General features: G+C 35.6%; 1 protein-coding gene across 2 annotated transcripts; it reads left to right on the plus strand.

Annotated features, from left to right (window-relative positions):
• Positions 1-20901, plus strand: LOC145686736 (uncharacterized). 2 transcript variants are annotated; one of them, XM_081760357.1, is made up of 6 exons: positions 1-483; positions 7593-7741; positions 10157-10375; positions 14965-15594; positions 17497-17653; positions 20422-20901. In XM_081760357.1, the coding sequence occupies exons 1-6, from the start codon at positions 420-422 to the stop codon at positions 20898-20900; spliced, it is 1698 nt and encodes a 565-aa protein (XP_081616483.1). In that variant the 5' UTR covers positions 1-419; the 3' UTR covers position 20901. The 2 variants fall into 2 exon arrangements, with proteins under 2 accessions (XP_081616483.1, XP_081616484.1); XM_081760358.1 differs by lacking the exon at positions 7593-7741.

Genomic DNA, 20901 nt, shown 5'->3' on the forward strand with positions numbered 1-20901 from the left:
GGGTTTGCTAAGCCAGGGTTAAATGAAAACTCGTTTGACAGTAGCCGAATATCTGTTAAAAATACTCTCATTGAAGAAATTCTCTGGGTTATTGTAACGTAGCAGTGTTCGGTTAAATCATACTTTGCTGTTTTAACCTAATTCTAGGCTACTAATTTTGAAAAATTACATCTAACTAATTTACTCGGCTACTTCAAATAAGGAGAGATCGGTAAACACGCAACGCATTTGATAATTACCGAGTACGTGTGGTATTTTAGACAATGAAATTGCCGTTGCAGGGAAATTGGCGCTCTGCTTTATGATAAAGAAAAAATAACATCGCTGTTCTGTCGCGGTTATCTGTAAGGCGGCATATGTGTATGCAATAGTGTAATCACAGAGGAAAGTGGTGTAATATTTCCGTTAAATCGATTAAGATGCAGGAAACAAGAACATTATTAACAACATGGAAATTGGAACAATATATACCATTATTCGAAGGTAAGTTTGTGTTGATCATGTAAGTATGTATCGTTACACCCGGTTCATAGACCTTCGAAAAATAGCAGTGTCTTGCTAGTTGTTAACATAAACTGAAACGTAGCTTTCGCTTTACGTCTGTACGAAACACCTCACACATAAATTTGATGTGATAATGCTGTTGAATTGTGCGTACAGGTTTACTTTTGGCGCACCACTAGGAAGGATGGGTTAAGTTTAAAGGTTCTCCTCCGTTAAAAAAAAAAAAAAAAAAAAATTACAGGAGAGAAATTAAGTAAGAAATGATTTGGAGTTCTTAGGTGATATTTATGTGTGTAATCTTGGCAGTAAAGTTATGTTTAATAGGCTAGAGTATTAGAAAGTGGGTTTTGGCAAGGGTACGAATTTCATTAACACAGAGAAAATGCATGTAGAAGTTGATACTATTTGCAATACGATGAATGTTCCGATGATCGAGGAGCATGATAGTCGTATAGGATGGTGAATCGGTACGTTGAATACCATATTTCCGCTTTGACTTTTACAGAATTACACAAGAAAATAGAATATATTATGAAATGAAAACCAACTTCTATGAAAAGCGGCTAAAATCACAGTTCGTGTAAGTAAAGTATTACCGGGAACACTAAACTAACCTAATCGAACAATCATTAATGGTTTAACTGCATTTTTGAAGGTTTGAAACTGGACGTAAGCCGAAAGAATTGTTGGAAAATTAAAATTCTTTCACTAGTTTTCTTCTTATTGTGTCCTAAAAGGATTCTACTGGGCAGCATAAAAATATTTCACGTGACATAGATAAAATTCAAGGAGGCAAACAAAAGAGTTCTTAAAAAAGGTTATAGTTAAGGAGCCGTACTTCCCATTTAGGGAAGGACGAGAAACGCCATACTTTCAGGAATTATTCATTGACTATCTTAGATGTTAAAAAGTAGGTAATAGACTGAGTTCTTGCCCTTGTACTTAGGGCGTTTAGGTAGTGCAACAGTAAGATGTGTCCTCGTGCACGGGAGATGAGAAGTAGCTGTTCTTAACTATTACCCAAAACACAAACCAACCTATGATAGGTGGCCACTAAAAGCACGAATCGTATCTAACCGATTGACGGAAGGGCGAAGCTAACTCGCCGTCGCATTAGCGCGGGTTGAATCCGAAGGGACGGCGCGTCGGCGATGGTGAGTATACGCGAAGGCTAGGGTAGTAGAAAGTGGGTTTAAGCCAGGATACAAGTTTCATTAACACTTGTCATGGTTTCATACTAGTATAATGCTCCACTTTTAAACATAAAATACAGGATCTGTACACTGTGGAGAAATATGCAGCCGGTGGAAAATAGAAACTCCAATTATTTTATCGGTCGTAAATAACTTGTAACGATATTACACTTGTAAACCTAAAATATAGTCTTATTATTTTGTTTTATTCTGTAGCCTGCAGAAATTTCATCCTGATAAATGTGTCTTTTCATGGAAAGTATTAAAAATTTGCCTGTAAATCTTCCAAAGTGTGGTGCGCCAAAACTACTGCAGCACCGAATTGTGGCTTATTTTGTTGGCTTCATGACAGTGACGGCAAATATGGTATTTAATGCAGTATGTAATGCCGAAAGTCACGGCATGTTACAAACTGAATTTCCCTTTGATATCTATTTCATTTCTTTTATATACGATGTGTAAATGAATTTGATTACTGATAGTATTTGCAATGCCTATTTTTGTGTTTCTTTTATATAGTAGACGTAGCTTAGTATTTCAATTTAATTTGTATGTATATTAGACTTATGTATGTTTATGTATCTTTTACCCTGACGAGTCTTGTTCACAAGCACAAATTCGTACAATATGCATGATTATAAAGACGAAAGAAAGTGAATGAATGAATTTGACCAGAATAACTATTAATTGAGAAATAGTTGGTGTAACTGAATGACAAGATTTGTAATTTGCAAAAGCAATGCAAGGGAGGTATCATAGTGTTGAAAAATGAAATGTATCAGCACAATTGAGGCTGTTCGTAAATACTAGCGAAATTTTTATGATCCTTTCTGGCATTATTATTGAGTGACCCTTGAATTTAAAACTTCAAATTTTGACAGTACATATGATTTGTGACGTAGGATACCACTAAGGAAGAATTTTTGGAAATTTGACGGCTTAGGTGTGGAAAAGAGGGTGGAAATTATTTTAATAAGTTGTCCATATCTCTGAATCCCTTAAGCTTAGAAACTTGAAGTTCTATGTTTCGACTTCTTATTTAAAATAAGTTGACACGTGTTTAATTGTTTTGATATTTTAGTGAAAAGGAGGAGAAAAGAGGCGGAAAGAAAAAAAATTAGCCTATTTGAAGAGGCATTTAGCTATGCAAATTTACGAAAACCTTAAATATAGCTGATTTGATGAAGCTCTTTTGCCATTTTTTCTCTTTTTTATTAGCCCTTAAATTAATTCTAAAAATACTGTTTCTTTGAAAATAAAGTGTAAACATAAAAAGAGAAGAATATTTGTCATTATATACAATCGTATTAATTGATTTCCCATGAAAGGGTGTTTTATTACGCAATACTGTTTCTTTGAAATTCTGGTGCTTGGGGTACCGGGTTCGATCCCAGCCCCCGCCAAGTGAACTTCGTGGTGGACAAACACCGTGTGCGTGGGTTTTCTCGGGGTTCTCCCGTTTCCTCCCACTTTCTTCATTCCACCATTTCATTCATTACTCATCATCACCGTCTCCTTTAGCCTAACCGGCATAACCGTGGGACGTAAAACTCAAAGATTTCATTTCATTTTGTTTCTTTGAAAATAAAGTGTAAACATAAAAAGAGAAGAATATTTGTCATTATATACAATCGTATTAATTGATTTCCCATGAAAGGGTGTTTTATTACGCAACAAATTCTTAATTTTTCTTCTTCTCTCTTCCTACCTACAGCTTTACAGCTACTTAACAATAATTGTCGACTGAGAAATAATTTTAATGTCGCTCCCGTAACGGTCAAGTGCTTTTAAATTATTTTAAATTTCGCATTTCATTGCAAGAATGAGAGTTTTCTCATACAAATTTATTAACTTTTTCGGTTCTTCATGCTACGGAGATTGTGTTAGTTTATTAAAGAAAACAAATAGGACTTCTAATCAGCTTGAAAACACTCAATGCAACCATGATGATTCGTGTGGGTCTGCGGAGAAATTATACTTTTGTTGGGAGAATGGCAGCCTACACAAAGAAAAAAAAATCTTTGAGTTTTACGACGCACAAATATGCCGCGCCGCATAGGTTAAAACAACTGGTGATGAGAAGTGAATGAAATGGTGGAATCTAGAAAGTGGGAGGATACCGAGAAAACCCACGCACACGGTGTTTGTCCACCACAAACCCTACTTGGTACGAGCTAAGATCAAACCAGAGGCTACGCGAATGCTCTACCACTAAACCATGGCGCCCTCCAGTCTACACAACCAATACGCAATCCAACGACGGTGCATCCAGTTCCACACCTCAGCTAGCTGCGACGTCATCTATTATTTATTTATATTCGACTGATAATTCTGGCTGTTTACTTTCACAAAGTAATTTGTTATTGAGAGTCATATATGTTACCTGTTAGTCTTCACTGAATAAAATTCAACATTTCAAATTTTACTATAACTTACTTTTAATCCCACACACAAAAAGGCATTTAAAATCTATAATTTAGGTTAGCAGCTCAAAATCTAGTTATATATATTTATTTTGCATAAAAAAGCTTATTTGTTAGGGCCATCTAGCCTTTTTTCTTCAGAGGTTGTTAGCAACACTGATGGTGGAAGGGGCTCTTTTGTTTGACGCAGCGAATCGAGTACGTTCAGCTAATATATATATCTTTGTGTTGTAAAGTGTCAATTTTGGTTAGGAGTTGTTTTATTCTTGCTTTTAATATGAAAAGAAAGGGAATATAGAAGAGGCCCATAATGTGAATCTGTTCGTTTATGATAGAAAGTCTCAGTTTTTGTATTTTCTCCCCTTTTGCTTTGAGTCCTTTCCTCTCTTCCGTGTTTATTAATTAAAAATTAGTGTTAATGTACGATGTTGCAGCTCTGTTAATTAACCGTGTCCATGAAATGTTCAATAGCTTATACATCTTTATGAGATTCTAGTAAGTGCAAGTGAAAAGTTGTTGTGACTTAAATATAAAATACCGGTAGTAAATCTACAATGGGTTAACCAGTGTATATGTTATCAAAAGAATAAAGTTGCATCCTCTCAGGTTCCAAGATGCTAAAACGCTACGACTGGACCGAGAGCGCGGAGTGTCTGAAGCTTTCTGTCAATAGTCTATTTGCTTAGGTATAATGTGGGTGTTGAAAAGAAATATAAACAAACAGAGAATGCGAAAGTAAAAGTAATGAAAATAAATAATATGTTACCTTCTCCAACGGTATACATATAAAAATAATAAATATTGTAGAAATTGAATATGTTCTTATGTGTTCTCCGCAGATTTTTAATTGGATATGATACATTCACGACTAGCCTCCATAGTAGCTGTTTCCTTTTATTAATATTAAAACTAAAGGAATCAGTAAATAGCCGCAAAATTGTAATAACAGAGCTTTTACTTACATGTATAATGAAGAGTCAAATCGCTGCGAAAAAAAAAAAAAAAAAAAAACTTTTGTAATGCTTACAATAATCATTAGAAAAATTTAGATAAAAGGTTTCATGTAACAAATTCAGTTTATACACCGATTTCTTCAAATGTTTTCTGATAGTTTAAAGAATGGTTGTTCAAAAACAAGATTTTCTAACGAATAACTCGCACTCGGAGGAGCAAAGAAGAAGGGAGTGGGGCGAGATCATGTGATAAAATTTGTTTCTTTGAATTTGTCCTACTTGTCTGCAGGGCAATGTTAGTATTCTAATAATTTAATATTGCTTTTCTTAAATCTTAATTGGAAGATCAACAAGTGTAAATTTAATCACAACTAAATTTTATCACAATTTGAATTTTTAATAAATGCTAAACGACATGAAGTTGAAAGTTGTTTTTAAGGATCTAGTAATGTTAAATGTGTTAATACAATGTATTTTATTGTTATTTAACGATTATACGTACTATACGTCTTAAGATGGTAGAAATTAGGCATAAAGTGTTTCAGTAAGTCATACTATAGTTTTAGGGTGTGAATATTGAAAGTATCTTAAAAAAAATATATTTTTGTTTTCTACTAAGGTCAAAGTGTTCAGTGCTTCATGCTCCTTTCAGATATTGAACTTACTCCGTATTTGATTTCCGGTATTTAAAAAAGTTAAATTTTAATAAGTGAAAGTTTAAATAGATTTTATTAAAATCTTGTTGTGGCTGTGTCTTAGTCAAAATAATAACCAGAGGACAAAGTTAATAGTGCAAGACCACAAGTCCCCACTGTAGTTCATTTGTTCGATGCTCGATAATGGTAGTTATTGGCTTTTGCTGTAAGTGCTTGAGACGCAGCATTCATTACCAACGGAAGTAGTACAAATTCATAGCCTTCAACTTAGTTTATTCGATTTTGAAATAATTACAAATTTTAAGGCTGTGTACATACAATGTTCTTCATAATGGAGAGTGATTTTTTAAACGATTCCCTTATACTATATGGTGATACAATTACTTTATACGAAAGCTAATATTAATTTGGATTAAAACCAACCTCTTTTGAAGTATGGTGCCATCGTGCAGTGGGACAATATCAGATCTTTATGTATAAAATGCAAAGTCTTGAGTGACTGATTGAATGAATGACTGACCCTCGCACAAGCCAAACCGCTTAGGCTAGAAACTTGAAATTTGGTCAGTACATAGGGTTTGTGACGTAGGGTAGCAATAAAGAAGGATTTCTGGAAATTCGGCGGGTATGGGGGAAAGAGGGTGGGAAATATTGTAAAGATGTCCGTATCTCCTAATTCTTTAAGGTTAGAAACTTGACGAATTATATTTGGACTTCTGATTTAAACAGTTTGACATGTGTTTCAGTCTTTTATTATATTTTATAAAAAATGGGAAGAAAAAAAAGGAAAATGAAGAAAGGTGTGTGTTTGTAATTATTACAGTAAAATATCGATATGTCGAAACATTGAAGGTTAAAAACATGGAATTTGGGGTTTGGACTTCTCATTTAAAATAATTAGACACGTGCTTCAGAGTTTTTTGACATATTGCCTAGAAGAAAATAAAAGGATGGAAGGGGAAAAGGGGGTGGGAAATATTTTAATAAGATGGAAATTGCTTAACTTAGAAACTTGAAGGGACGTAGGATTCGTGACATAGAGTATCTCTAAGGAATGATTTATGGAAATTCGACGAGGAAGAGGGGAAAGTATTTTAATAAGATGGGCATATCTCCTAATCATTAGCATTCTTCGGAATACCCTTTTGGGCCATTAAGTTAGAAATTTTGAAGTTGTGTATTTGGACTTCTGATTTTAAATAATTTGACACGTGTTTCAGTGGTTTTTGATATCTTAGTAAAAATGGGAATTTCGAAAATTCTGTTTATTAGGGTGGAATTGTTGGTCAGACGCAGCGAAGCGGGTATGTGAAGCTACTATTATATATAGGGTGAGGCATTTAAAACTCTATCTGGAAATATCTGAAAAACTAATACAGAAAACGTTGAAATTTTGCACCATTCAAACATCGGCAGAGATGATTAATAAACTTTATAATAAACACAAATACAGAAAATTTATAATAAATACAAATACAGAAAGCTTATTACAAAATAATTACAAATATTATTTAGAAAGTAGTTAACAAGGAACCAATACATGATAAGTCATCAAATATCCTTGAGTTCTTTCTTCTAGTCCTGCCTTAACCTAGATTTTTGGGTAATTCATATTCTGGCCACACTTTAATTTCTATGGATGGCAACACTGAAAATTCTTCCGATTCATATTTCGGGTGTAGAATAACATTATCTATTATTGTGGTAAGTTACATTTCATTATCTCTTTCCACTTACGAGAAACAGGCAGAAGAAAATATGTTAGCTTTTGTATCATTTTTAGTAATCTGGCCCCGTAATCACATCACACCTTGCAGTCTTATTTTGTCCTACAGAAGTGTAATTATTTAATATATTTTCCAGAGAATGAAATTACTAGCAACATAATGGCCATGCTCCAAGGCGAAGACATAAATTCTCTGTTTCCAAAAGTGGGACACAGAGCATTGTTCAGGAAACATTGGAACATGTGGAAGAAAGATATGCATCCACTAGTAGACTGTGATTCTGCGGTTAGTTGTATATTTTACTTATTCGTAGTTTTATCATTACTAGCATATCTGAAGTATATAAATGACAAAGCTTCCAAAGTATTTAAAGGTATCGTATAGTTATATTACACTTCCAAACGATGCTATGCATAAGTGTAAGAACAGGGTTCCTACTTCTCAGAGAGAACTGAGAGAAAATATTGCAGGTCAAGGAAAAAGACTGGAAATCAGGGAAAGCCAGGGAAATTTTATAAAATATATTTTTCTAACATTAATTGTACACCAATTTCAGCTTAGCCAACCATTATAATACCTATTTGGTTTTTATTTCTATTTTTTGTTGTACTTATAAGCAATTGATTACTATTTGTCTCTTCTTATATATAAATATTCAATGTTATTTATTCCTTATTTATATGCCAGCGTTTTCTGACACCAGTCATGAAAGGTCAGGTCAGTAAAAGTCAGCGAGAAGTCAGGGAAATAGATTTTTCAAGATCTGTAGAAACTCTGAAGAAGTGTTATAGAACGGCTGTCTGTCTATCAAGGTATCACAGCTAAAACGATAAGAGCTATCGAGAAGCGGTTTTTGTCAATCGATTCAGCACCCCAAGAATTCGTTCCCCCTTCTTGAAGAACCTCCAAGTTAAACCGAAAGTGGTAGAAGTCGATCATTTCCGGTTTCAACAGTAAGTCATAACTCTGAAGCGGTCATAGCTAGCTACAGGCGGTTTCCGAAAATCGATTCGGGATTTTATGAACTTGCGTAGTTTGGAAGTGTACTGTAGTTTCATTCTGTGGAACGACACTCTCTTGTATATATACAATTACGTTCATAGAGATAATAGTTATACAAGATGGGCCCTTTATCTTGTTACGACGTCGTAACTTTTGAACTAATAGACAACTAAACTCCGAAATGTTACACCATTGAAATATCGGCAGGATATTGTTTGGCATAATAGCTAACATCACCAAACTAACATTGTTGCCAACCGAATGTGTTCTCCTTTACAATGTTGGAAGTCTTGCAACCATAAACGTCTCATCCCCATCCCAACGAAATTAGCTACATAAATACTTGTACGTTAAGTAGTACACAACTAAAGATTATGGATAAGTCAATGCATGTTCCTGTAAAACATATGGCAGGTCGTTTCTTTCCTCCAGTTGGACCTCCGCTGGGTCTAGTGGCTAGCACACTTGCATTTGATGCGCGTGGACCCTGGTACGATTTCCAGTTGGGTACTGTTAAACGAAAAAGTAGTTCGGATTCCACTATAATCAGTAGGTCTGTCTCCTTTAGCCGACATGGCATAACTGTGTGACGCTTAAATGTAAACCTAATCTAACCTTTCCACCAGATCTATATATAATCTTTAAAAGATACAGCGGCTTTTTAAAATGAAAAAATCAAGGAAAGAAAAGTATTGCAAAACTATCGTAGAATTTTGAAGCTTTCGTCTACTGTAGGTTTCGTCGGCACAAGAAGAGATAATTCAATGTGCACAAAATTGTAAATAAGCACTGCTCATAAGTTTTTTTTTTTTTTTTTTTTTTTTTTTACACACACACCTTTATGTGCTTTGTATTCTTTAACTAACTCTATGACCTATAAAACCCGGAGGTTCAATGCCGCGTTCACAAAAGCTCTCCACTGACTTCTATCCTTAGCTAACTGCATCCAGTTTCTACTTTGTATTCCAATCTCTGCGAGATCCATCTTAATATTGTTCTCCCATCTGCGCCTAGGTCTTCGTAATGGTCGTTTTCCGATTGGTCTTCCAGTCGAGACTTTGAAAGCGTTTCTACTTTCTTCCATTCTAGCTACATGACCCGCCCACCTAAGCCTCCTGGACTTGACGACTCTAACAATTCACAAAAGCCTTTGTATTCTTTAGTTTTGCGATATTTATAGTTTCTTTCTAAGTGTCTAAAGTGAAATTCAATACTTTGTAGGGCCGCGGTGGCTCAGTGGTAGAGCGTTCACCTCTGGTGCATGGGGTCCTGGTTCAAACCCTCCTCCCGCCAAGTGAACTTTGTGGTGGACAAACACCGTGTGCGTGGGTTTTCTCGGGGTTTTCCCGTTTCCTCCCACTTTCTTCATTACACCATTTCATTCATTACTCATCATCACCGTCTCCTTTAGCCTAACCGGCATAACCGTGAGACGTAAAACTCAAAAATTTCATTTTCAATACTTTGTAATTCAATAATTGTTAAATGAATGACATATTGTTGATTTTGATTTAATGCATGCTTCATATAATTGTTTGAATACAATAAAAACATATCAGGTTTTACCTACTTATATTGTAGTGTTATATAATTACACGTGTTCTAAATAGTATCTTTTAGCGCGATGTCAAAATAAAGTTTTCGTGTTAGTGGAGAAATATGACTTATGTACAATTTCAACCAAATTACATATTACAGGAAGTGGAGATTACTGATATTGAACCATCATTAGAAGACGTACTCGAGTTTGACAGTGCTGATATAGTTGTAATGCCCGCTCCAGATGTATCTACAAAATCACAGGGAGACACCAGTTGTATGCCAGGGAATAGTATTTCTGATTCAGCAACAGATTGTAGCCTTAATAAACATATACAGGGTGATATGGATGAACAACTGAATACGAAAGAAAACTTGGTAATTGTTTTACCTGCATATACTGATTTAAATATAAGAATCGTTGTTACTATTGATACGTTAGGTTAAAAACTTGGAAAGGTTATATAATTTAAAATAAGTACAGATGGTAATAAATATGTTTGGAACTTCAGAGATATGAAACAAAGTTTAAATATGGGGTTTAATTACAGTTATTTATTTACATGATAAAATAAAATGACAGGAATGCAGCTTTAAAAAGCAATTTTCATAATAGAGTTAAGGATATCATATTTTGAAAAAAAAATTACATCTTACAAACTAGTAAATATTCGCGATGTTTTCCCCTCTTTCCTCTCTCACACAAGTTACACGACGTGTTCTGATTGGAAAACGGGGTATCCATTCTAAACTCTCGTAATAAGAGTGACAGTTCGGGGGATTTAAACACTGCGGGCCCCAACTGAATATCAGTCGTCGTTTGGTAAATTTCCCCTTCATTTTTAACATGATGTCACATCCGGTGAAGCAACGATTAGAATAATTATAAAATTAAGATTGAACCTGTGCTCCTATAGCATTGTCCGAATATAAAGCAAAAAGAATAATTCTACTTACAGGCTTTTGTAATTCCTGAATCTTTAAATTTTCAAGCTTTCGAATTTCCCCTGGAGTCTTGATCACGGTGGTTAAAAACAGAAAGAAAAAGAACAGAATCATCAAGGAGTGAAAAGAAACTGACTTATCAAGGGGAAGAGCTTGTGGAAACCACGTTGTCAAGTGCGTCAGCGATCTGCATATGTTCTTGAAGCAAACTAAAATATGGCGGAGTCAGAATGGTGGAGTCAGAATGTTAGTTCCGATTAACCTGAAACCGACATGAAGGATAAGGGATGGGTATGATTGCCTATTTTTCCTAGACTGACAACTGCACTAAATAGAATCAACACGTAATACGGTTTACGTACAGTCTTTAAACCACCTAAAACTCTAGAAAAAAATGTCGTCCAATTTAAGACTTATTGCACAGATTCCAATGAGAAAGCAGGTATTTACGAAAAAAAAAAAAAAAATGCAGTTGCCAAGAGTTACATAGGCAAAACGAAAAGAAATTTAGAAGTCCGAGTAAAAGAACACATTACGAATTCGAAAGCGGAAAATCCGGTGTCAGGTTTATCGAAACATTTAAAAGAAACGCAACACAGGGTAGGAGATTGAAAAATTTTATTTGGAGCTAGAAATGAAGTAGAGAGACCGGTTGTTGAAAATTTATTTATTCTTTTGAAAACAAAAACAAAATTAAATCTAGACAAGGGATGGTGAGTGACGAATGGGAGGAGGGTATCACAAAAGTTTCCCAGCATTAGCATGATAATACAAATATAATGAGTTGGCAACCTTCCAACAGAAACAGTAAAGACGCATAAACTGACTCCGCCATATTTTAGTTTGCTTCAAGAACATCTGCAGATCGCTGATGCATTTGACAACGTGTTTTCTACACAGCTCTTCCCCTTGGTAAGTCTGTTCCTTTTTATTCCTTGACGGTTTTGTTCTTTTTCTTCCTGTTTTTAAGCACCGTGACCAAGACTCTAAAGAAGAGTTGAAAGCTTGGAAATATGAAGATTGAAGAATTACAGAAACCTGCAAGTAGAATGATAGTTACAATTCCTCAGCGTGGTTTTGCAATGTAAAAAGTATAAGTCGGTTTCATTATCTTGTGAAAGCTTTCGATTTTCAATTAATGATAAACCGGGACAAGGCGAAAAACTTCAGGACACAGGGACGTGTCCTGGTAAAACTGGGACGTATGGGAGCCTTAAATAGAGTGCTCGTAGGCCTTAGTGCCTGAAGTTCCAATTTATAGAGTTATGAAACGCTCGCAAATGTTGATTCCTTTAGAGAATGTATTGAAGTTGCTGGTTGTAGAGATACATTTCTCTTTGTAGGCATTCTGATAATTAAACCAAAGTATTTATGAAAACAATAATCGGTAACGTGATTAGGTACAGTACATCTGTAATGTTAAATCATGTAATTATACAGGGTGCGGCAGCGTTCATAGTAGGATATTAACAACATACCATCAGGCAGTAATTGTGATTTATGTATTACCTCTTATGTCAATTAATAGTTAAAGGTATGCAATTTACTAATGTGTAAGTCATTGTCCATTGCGTGGATTACTTTTTGAATATGACTCCTGTCAATTGATGACCCCTCTGCACAACACATTCATCTAGGCAGCGTTGGAAGCTTTCCATAACTCGGGGTAATGTGTTCCCTGGGACATTGCCGATGGCAATTCTGATGCGATCCTTCAACTCAGGAATGGTGGCACGGTAGCCCCAAAGGAAAAAGTCTGCACATGAAAGATCAGGTGAGCGAGGCGGCCAGGAAATGTCACCAAAACGGGAAATTACTCTACCTGGAAATGTCTGTCGCAAGAAATTCATGCAAATTTTGGCTGTATGCGAGGGCGCTGCATCTTGTTGAAACCATAATTGTTCCACATCCACATCGACTATATTTAATTGGGCAAGAACGAAGTCTTGCAGCATCTTTAGGTAGCGTTCACTGGTGAGAGTTACAGCCACACCACTGTCATCCTCAAAGAAGTAAGGGCCAATAATTCCAAAGGAAGCAACTCCACACCACACTGTGACACGAGAACTGTGCAAGGGCTTGATGTGCAGTTCATGCGGGTTTACATCACACCAATAACGCATATGCTGTTTATTCACTGAACCACATAACTCGAAATGAGCTTCCTCTGACATCAGGATGGTATGCAACATTTGTGGACTTTGGCGAAGGAGATCACACATGGTTAAGCAGAATATTTCTCGTGAAATCCAATCGCAAGGCCTAATTTCCTGAACAATCTGCAACTTATATGGGTGAAAATGGAGATCTTCGTGCAATATTCTCCTGAATGAGCGATCGGACATATGCACAGTTTGCGAATGACGACAAGCAGATCTTTTTGGCCTACGCAATATTGCAGCACGAACATTTTCCGCGGCTTCTGGTGTCCGCACAGTTCTTTCATTTCTTCCCGGTTTGCCACTGCAAACAGTACCTGTTGTTCGAAATGCACGTACCACCTCACAATGGTCCGTCCACCTGGAACTTTCCCATGACGTCCCAAGTTGAAATGTTGCCGAAATAGACGCTGGGTAGCAATAACAGAGTCGTTATTCTTGAAATAACTTTCAACAGCAAAGGCACGATGCTGTGCACTCCACCGCTCCATATCACTGTCACACTCGAAATGGCAGCTCATTAGTACACGAATGCGGCACGAGCTGGCGCGCATTCATGCAGGACGTCATTGTGCAATTCAAGTCAAATTACGCTACGAACGCTGCCGCACCCTGTATATAGTTTCTTGGGTATCACTATACATTTACTTCTCGCTCGTTGGTTCTTGCTTGAACTTGCAGTAGATTCAATAGTTTTCAAGCAAGACCGTTTTGAAACATAATTTTTCGAATTTTGTGTAGCATGTGACTGAACGGAGACATTTTGGGGCCCATATTTATATAGGGTTAATCAAAAGTACCGGGACAGACCAGTATTAACGAAATATGTTGACGGAGGAAAATCCAATATTGCAAGTGAGTATTAATAGAAAAGCTGCATTAAATGGGAGTGTTGCCATTATGACAGCCATCTTGAATTCCTCTATTTTGATATCACATAACGTCGTATGAGAACCAGAGGAACGTAACTCTAAGAATGGAATTTTTGTTTGCTTAGATTATGAACATAATTCTGAAAGCCCCACTTGCTGTTATTAAAGTGTTATTGAAGTTGACTTTGTCATTGACTTGTTTGTTATGCAATAATGTGTTTACCATCTTAATAAAAGGACAATTGAATCGTTGAGTTCGAAAACCGGTCATCTCCATCGAAGATAATTTGAGAGGAGTGACAAACAAAACTAAATTAATCAATATGTATGTGACATACAGTTTTATTTTCATTTTGGAAAGTAGAAAAATGTCCGTTCTACGGTCCGAAAATTAAAACAGCCCTATATGTCGGATGAATATTGACTAATTTAGTTTTGTTTGCCACTCCTTTGAAATTTGCTTGGATGGAGATGACCGGTTTTCGAGCTCAACGATTCAATTGTTTGGGAAAAACAACTTTTTTCCTCTCTCTCCTCTAAACCTACAAAAATAGAGTTACGTTCCTCTGGTTTTCATACGACGATATATATTTAAAGGAATGGGTTACGCGTGATTTTATACTAAACGAATGGTGATTGGTCAAATTTGAGTTCAGATTCTCGTTTGAAAGTCTTTTTAGTCTAAATTAATGTCACACAACTTTTCCATTTGAAAAATATTACGTGGTGTCTAAAATGGAGGAATCAAAGATGGCTGTTGTAATGGCAGTAAGCCCTTTAATGCAGTTTTTCTATTAATACTCACTAGCAACATTGAATTTTCTTCCGTCCACCTATTTCGTTATTACTGGCCTGTCCCGATACTTTTGATTACAACGAAAGATAGTTTTGTACAGCACTGAACACTGTAGAGTGAACATGAATGGGGATAGCATGACATTATAAAAAAATCTAATTCACTAAGGTCACGGTGTACTTCTGTTTATTGCAGAAACTTGTAGACATTCTCAAAGATGCCTTTGATGGAAAGTGTCTACTTAGAAGAGACAGAACAGTTCCATTGGATGTGTCAGCACGGCGAACGTTGACTAAACTAATTTGTAGTCATATTTTAAGGGACGATCCATCCAAACATATTACGACTTCCACTTACGTGTATTGGACACAGGAAATAAAGAAGGTATTTCCTAAAGAGCTGACATCAGTCTATTTCAACAAAGTGTGTGCAGAAAGTTCACGAGGTATGGTGAACAGAGTCATAGGAAAGCTTCCTGATATGATTCATAACTTAAAGAGAAAAGCTAGAGCTAATGGTTTAATTCACTCTAGTAGGTCTTCAACAGCTTCATCCTCATCAACTACAACCGATGAAATACAGCGTACTCCGGGAAAACGTTGCACAGAATTAAATTTATCAACTGGAATTGAGATCAATGATATAGATCTTGAAGACTGCTTGCAGTGGTTGCGACACTCTACCGAACTGTGGCAGACAGTTGAGAAGAAATGGCAATTGACTACATGTGCACGATTATCACGTATATTATCTGCTGACGGACCGACAATACAAGAATACATGCAGGAGTTTAAAGTATTGAGGAAGCCTCTGGGGTATTGTCTGGTAAGCTACACATTGTTTCTTATTGACATCCTGGGTAAATTGAATGGGTATTAGATCAATTTGCTAGTACCAAACGCCATTTTTGTAAGCAGAAACGAAAACCATGTTACAAACCATTTGAATTGTAATATAATAACTTTGTGTTCCATTAGTAATGAGTATTTTTACTCGAAACGTGGTCGTCAATATTTCACTCGTAAATCTAGATCGCCTTTCGTCGAAATGTCTAAGCTATACTATGAGATGTTTATTTTTTACATTTTACGCGTATTTATAGACTTTAGTGGTATTCACTAATTACAAATTCACCCTACAAATTCACCCTAACGTAATGTATTATACCTATTCCTGCATACATGAACCTAGGAGGTTTCTGGTGCTGAAAGAGTATATAAGAAGACACGTATTTCGAAGGGAACTAAGAAATTGTCTATGAACTTCTGTTCTCCTACAGTAACAAAGATTAATTCTATGTAAATGGTTTTAATGCACTTTAGATTCACATATAGGGGAATAAATATATTACATTTACATAATGTATATTATTACCGGTCAAAAAACTGGAATAGAATGACTTTGTAATTAATGAATGCCACTGCAATGATATATATAAAATGTAAATAGGAAATGTCTTCATTATTTTGCTTTAAAGACGTTGCGATGAAAGGCGTTCAAAATTTACACCTGAGCTATTGAGATGTTTTAGAGCAGTAAAGTTCACCACTGCTGGAACATATAAGGTTAGTATGTTAAATTTAGAATGTGTTTTATACCTTTAATTACTTCTGATTTGAAATATAGTTAACTAATAACTCTGATTGCACAATACTATTCCATTTGTGATAAATTACCTAATACATATGTTCCAGTAGTGATGACCTGCGCACATGGGCTATTTTTGTCATAATAACTTTTACATAATGGCATTTTGGGATATTAAATTCCAACAAAGGTGTTTGTGACTAAATATAGGGAGTTTAGAAATTATTATTGTAAACCGAATAAAATATAGTACCAGAGAGCAAGGAGCATACGTGCTGCCCTAAAGATGTTCTCATTTCTCCGTTAATGATTGCTAGACGAGACATTCCCATTGGCGAATAACTGTTCCTTTTAGTCGTAACAGCAGAAATCAAACAGGCTCCTTATATAAACAGTTACTTTGAAATAGAGTTGCATAAAATTCAACTATGATACCTCCCGCTTCTCTGCCGATCACAGTATACAGTAAGCACAACAGAAAATAATAGCATAAATGATCACTCACTGGGAAGCATAAATGACCACACGTCTTCCTTCTATTTGACATCCACGACAAATGGGATAAGTTGATATTAGAATATCTTGAGGTTTTTGGACTTATATTTAATATTGAATGTATTTAATGCCTTAAGATCTTAATTTTAAAAATGTAATAGAAAATGATGCATAAAAGAATATTTGTTAACAGAAGTAACCATACACTTTTCATTTGGTCTTGGAAATATATCAAGGTATTCTTGTCGTGTTATAACATCTACTTTCTGTTGTTCGCTATCAGTATTTCTCGCAGGATTGCTCATTGGAATAAATTTCATATCTATCTCATTTAGATTTTGGATGCATGCTTACTAACATCATTTATTTAATGTTTCTTATTGTCGAACTAGTAAATGTGGAAAGATATACAATATTCACTCAATGGCAGACCTTTTGTTGTAAGCAAGAAAGGATCAAACATACTAGTATTCTGTATTTTAACCAAGTAGGCGTAATTTCTTCAGGCACGTTTCTTTAACTAGCTCAGGTACTGGTAGCGAAACACCGTAATGATAATATATCTTAATGTCTTTGTAAGTAATATTAATTTATATTGCAATTAGCTACTACAATAATGAAAATAATTACTTTTTTTCTTTCCAGCTCCTTAAGGACTATGAGTACATGTACTCAGACAACACAATCTGCTTATTTGAAACTTTCCCAGTGTTAAAGTCAAAACTTTTTGACGTTGCCACGAAAAAGAAGAAACCACGAAACTCTGATGGTCGACTGTTTCATTTCCTACAGTACAAGAACGGTACGTAACTTTTCTCTGTGTAAAAGTATGTAACAAAACAGAACCTTTAAACAGTGACCCCAAAAAAGGGTATTACTATGCTTTGACAATTAACGTAAGTGTGCATCCAGAGTAAAATTAACTGATGAAATTGTTTCATTAATTCTATTGAAGTAAGTTCATGAAAATCCTGAAACGAATTGCTTAAGGAAAGAAAAGTTTCTACGGTAAAGATGGACTTTCTTTGTTACATATCATTTAGGAAAATATGAAAAAAGTTTAGAAAAATATCTGTACTAACTAGAAAGCAAGTTCTATGGTTTAAACCAGGTTTTTAGGGTTGAAGTAAGTTTTTTTATATATATATATATAGAGTTTTAAAGTTTTTTTTTTCATTTTTCTGTCTGTCACAGCAAAAACTGTAAGAATTATTGAGAAACGGTTTTCGGAAATCGATTCAGCATCCAAAGAATTGGTTGCATCTCCTTCAACAACCATTCACTTATACCGGAAATTGACCACTTTTGGTTTCAACACTAATGGTCATAACTCAAAAATGGTAATGCCTAGCGACAAACGGTTTCCGGAAATCGATTAACGATTTCAAGAAAATAAACCATCTCTACTCTTGCGTTTATACTAAATCCGAAAACGGTAGAAATTCACTACTACTTCCGGTTTCAACATTAATGGCCATAAATAAGAAATGGTCAGTGGTATCGACAAGCGGCTTTTGGGAATTGATTTAGCATCGCAAGGTTAGATCCCATTTCCTTGAACCGGAAGTGGTAGAAATCTACTACCTCCTGTTTCAACAGTAAGGACTATAACTCAAAAACGGTAATAGGTAGCTCAAACAGTTTTCGCAAATTGATTCAGGGTTTTACTATTGCATTTGTATATTTGAAGTATACTGTACCTTTAAATTTTGGAATAATACTTACTTGTTTACATTATGTAATTCGTCACTTCTGTCTCGGCTTGAAAAATATGGCTATAGATAACGTTGATATAAGAATTTAGAAGCTTCATTGGTGCAACTTCATTTTCATGTAACGTGATCTACGAGGGTCAGCTGAACATTTCGAGGCGTAAAATGAAAGAATGTAATTGCGTCTTTGAAGTACTTTTATTTCTCAACGCATCTGCCACCCATGCAGCATTTGGGTAGGTCGAGCGTGGGAACGAACCCTAGCCTGCTCTGATCGCCCTCAGCTATTCCAGATAAATGCCTGGGTAGTACCTTATCTGAGGGCAGGCGAACTTCGTTCCTCCGTCTTAGCCTCACTTTAAGGGCTGATGAGACTTAGTAGTTGGATGCCCGAACCCCTCCTTATGTCCTTTCCTTAAATAAATAAAAAAAAAATAATAATTTTACATATCAAGTAATGTGGTCTTCTTTAGCTACAATAAACACAATTCAGTTGGATCTCAATGCTTATATAATATCCAGAACATACGTTTCTAGAAAGTCCCGAAAAGCAGGAATCTACTGTGGTTATCCGATCATTAGCTGATTGAAATCCCTGTCCAGTAAGATTTTTTTCGCTTTTAACTTTGGGAACAAGTTGACTGGAAGACATGGGAAAGAGTATTGTTCTTCAGTCGCGGTACGGCAATAGTAGATCTGCTGGATAATCGTTTACTTCTCTGGTTCAAATTCCAGCAGTTCCATATGCTTTGTATCGGACAAGTATTTTGTGTATATCTGGTTTTGCTGAGTAACCAATTGTTTATTAATGGTGTGTATAGGTTTCTTCATGGTACTTCAATTTCCTCTTACTCTCCTTCCAGCAAGTCTGTTATTCTTTTCACTCAACATACAGTCACAACAGCAGGAAATTAAACTAGATCAAGGCATCTAGTTCCTGCATGAGAAACATATTTCTTCAATAGCTATTATGCTATCTTTATTTGTGTCGACAGGGTCACTGTTCAATCCCTTGGTAAGATCTTCAGAAATAAGGTTTGTCTATAGATCTACCAAACAAATTATGGGACAATACCAGCAAAGATGGTTCAGAACGATACTTCCCAGCCCTACTTTGCCTCTGCAGGGCAGACCTTTTAGTCATTGGGATTTTAACTCTTAACTGGATAAATAATTATTATATAGTTGTACTTTCTCAAACAAAGTCCTTAAAAAAAACTTTTTTTTTTTTTAATCCATCTGATTTAAACCTCAACCCTGAACATAGCTAGAGCCCTCCCAAAAAGAACAATTTGATTCTAACTTGCTACCTACTTTCATGTTGTTAAAGGCCTTTACACATTCAATCCAAAACAATCATTTCTACGGTGAGCTGGGATGCGGGTAAAGGACATGGATGGAGGGAAAACGTTGCACATTTCACAAAGTGTAGCATGTTCACATCTCGCTGATTTTTTGTTTTAAAAATGTCTTTCCGGTTAAAAGCGCTTGAAATATTATGGAAATTGCATTAGTTTTTTTTTTATTATTATTATAATTAGTAGCAACTGAGAAAGTTTCATTCGTGACACGGCAATAATAAAGCCGAGTTATGCAGAGAATTCGTACAGTTTCAGTAGCTGAGTGTTACAGCGCTCACATTGGTGCGTGGAGTCACTAGTTTGATCCCACTTATGCTAAGTGAAACCTGTAGGGGACAAATACTGTGTGTGAAGGTTTCCTGTTATTTCTCTCGTTTCATTCCACCATTGTCATTGTCGTCATCAAAGAATATTATATTTCTGCAATGGAACTAAATCTTATTTGTAAGAAATTCATTTATCAATTTATTTACTAGTACTTTTCAACTTTATTCCAGATTCGGAAGAAGTATCAACATTAGCAGCTTTTCTACTCATACCCTATCTTATGAACGTAAATAGCGTTCATGTGAAAACTTCACAGAAGATTTGGAGACCAACTAAGGCCGAAGTACAAGAGGGCTTCATCTCAAGAATACAAACGTGTGCAGAACTAAAAGACAGCATAAGTGCAAGGCAGGCGAAGTTCAAAGATCTGCATTTAACAGTACAGCCATACGTCATGGTTGTAGGAAGAGAACTGAATGAAGTAAGTGGCTTTCACGTAATAGTCGATGATGTGGTATATACGTTACCAAATATAATGAGTGCCGTGGACTGCTGTTTTAAGATTATATGGTCCTTAAATGCTAGTTATTCGGTAGAATCTCATGATGTGTGGGCATTCCTTCAAAGATCATGTTACCATTTATCGTCAACTTACGACAAGGAATCAACAGCCATCAACACTCTCCTTAGTGACATTGGAGTAGCGTAAT

This window comes from Thermobia domestica, chromosome 5 (assembly GCF_964235325.1).
Source record: "Thermobia domestica chromosome 5, izTheDome1.hap1.1, whole genome shotgun sequence".
NCBI classification, from domain to species: Eukaryota; Metazoa; Arthropoda; class Insecta; order Zygentoma; family Lepismatidae; genus Thermobia; species Thermobia domestica.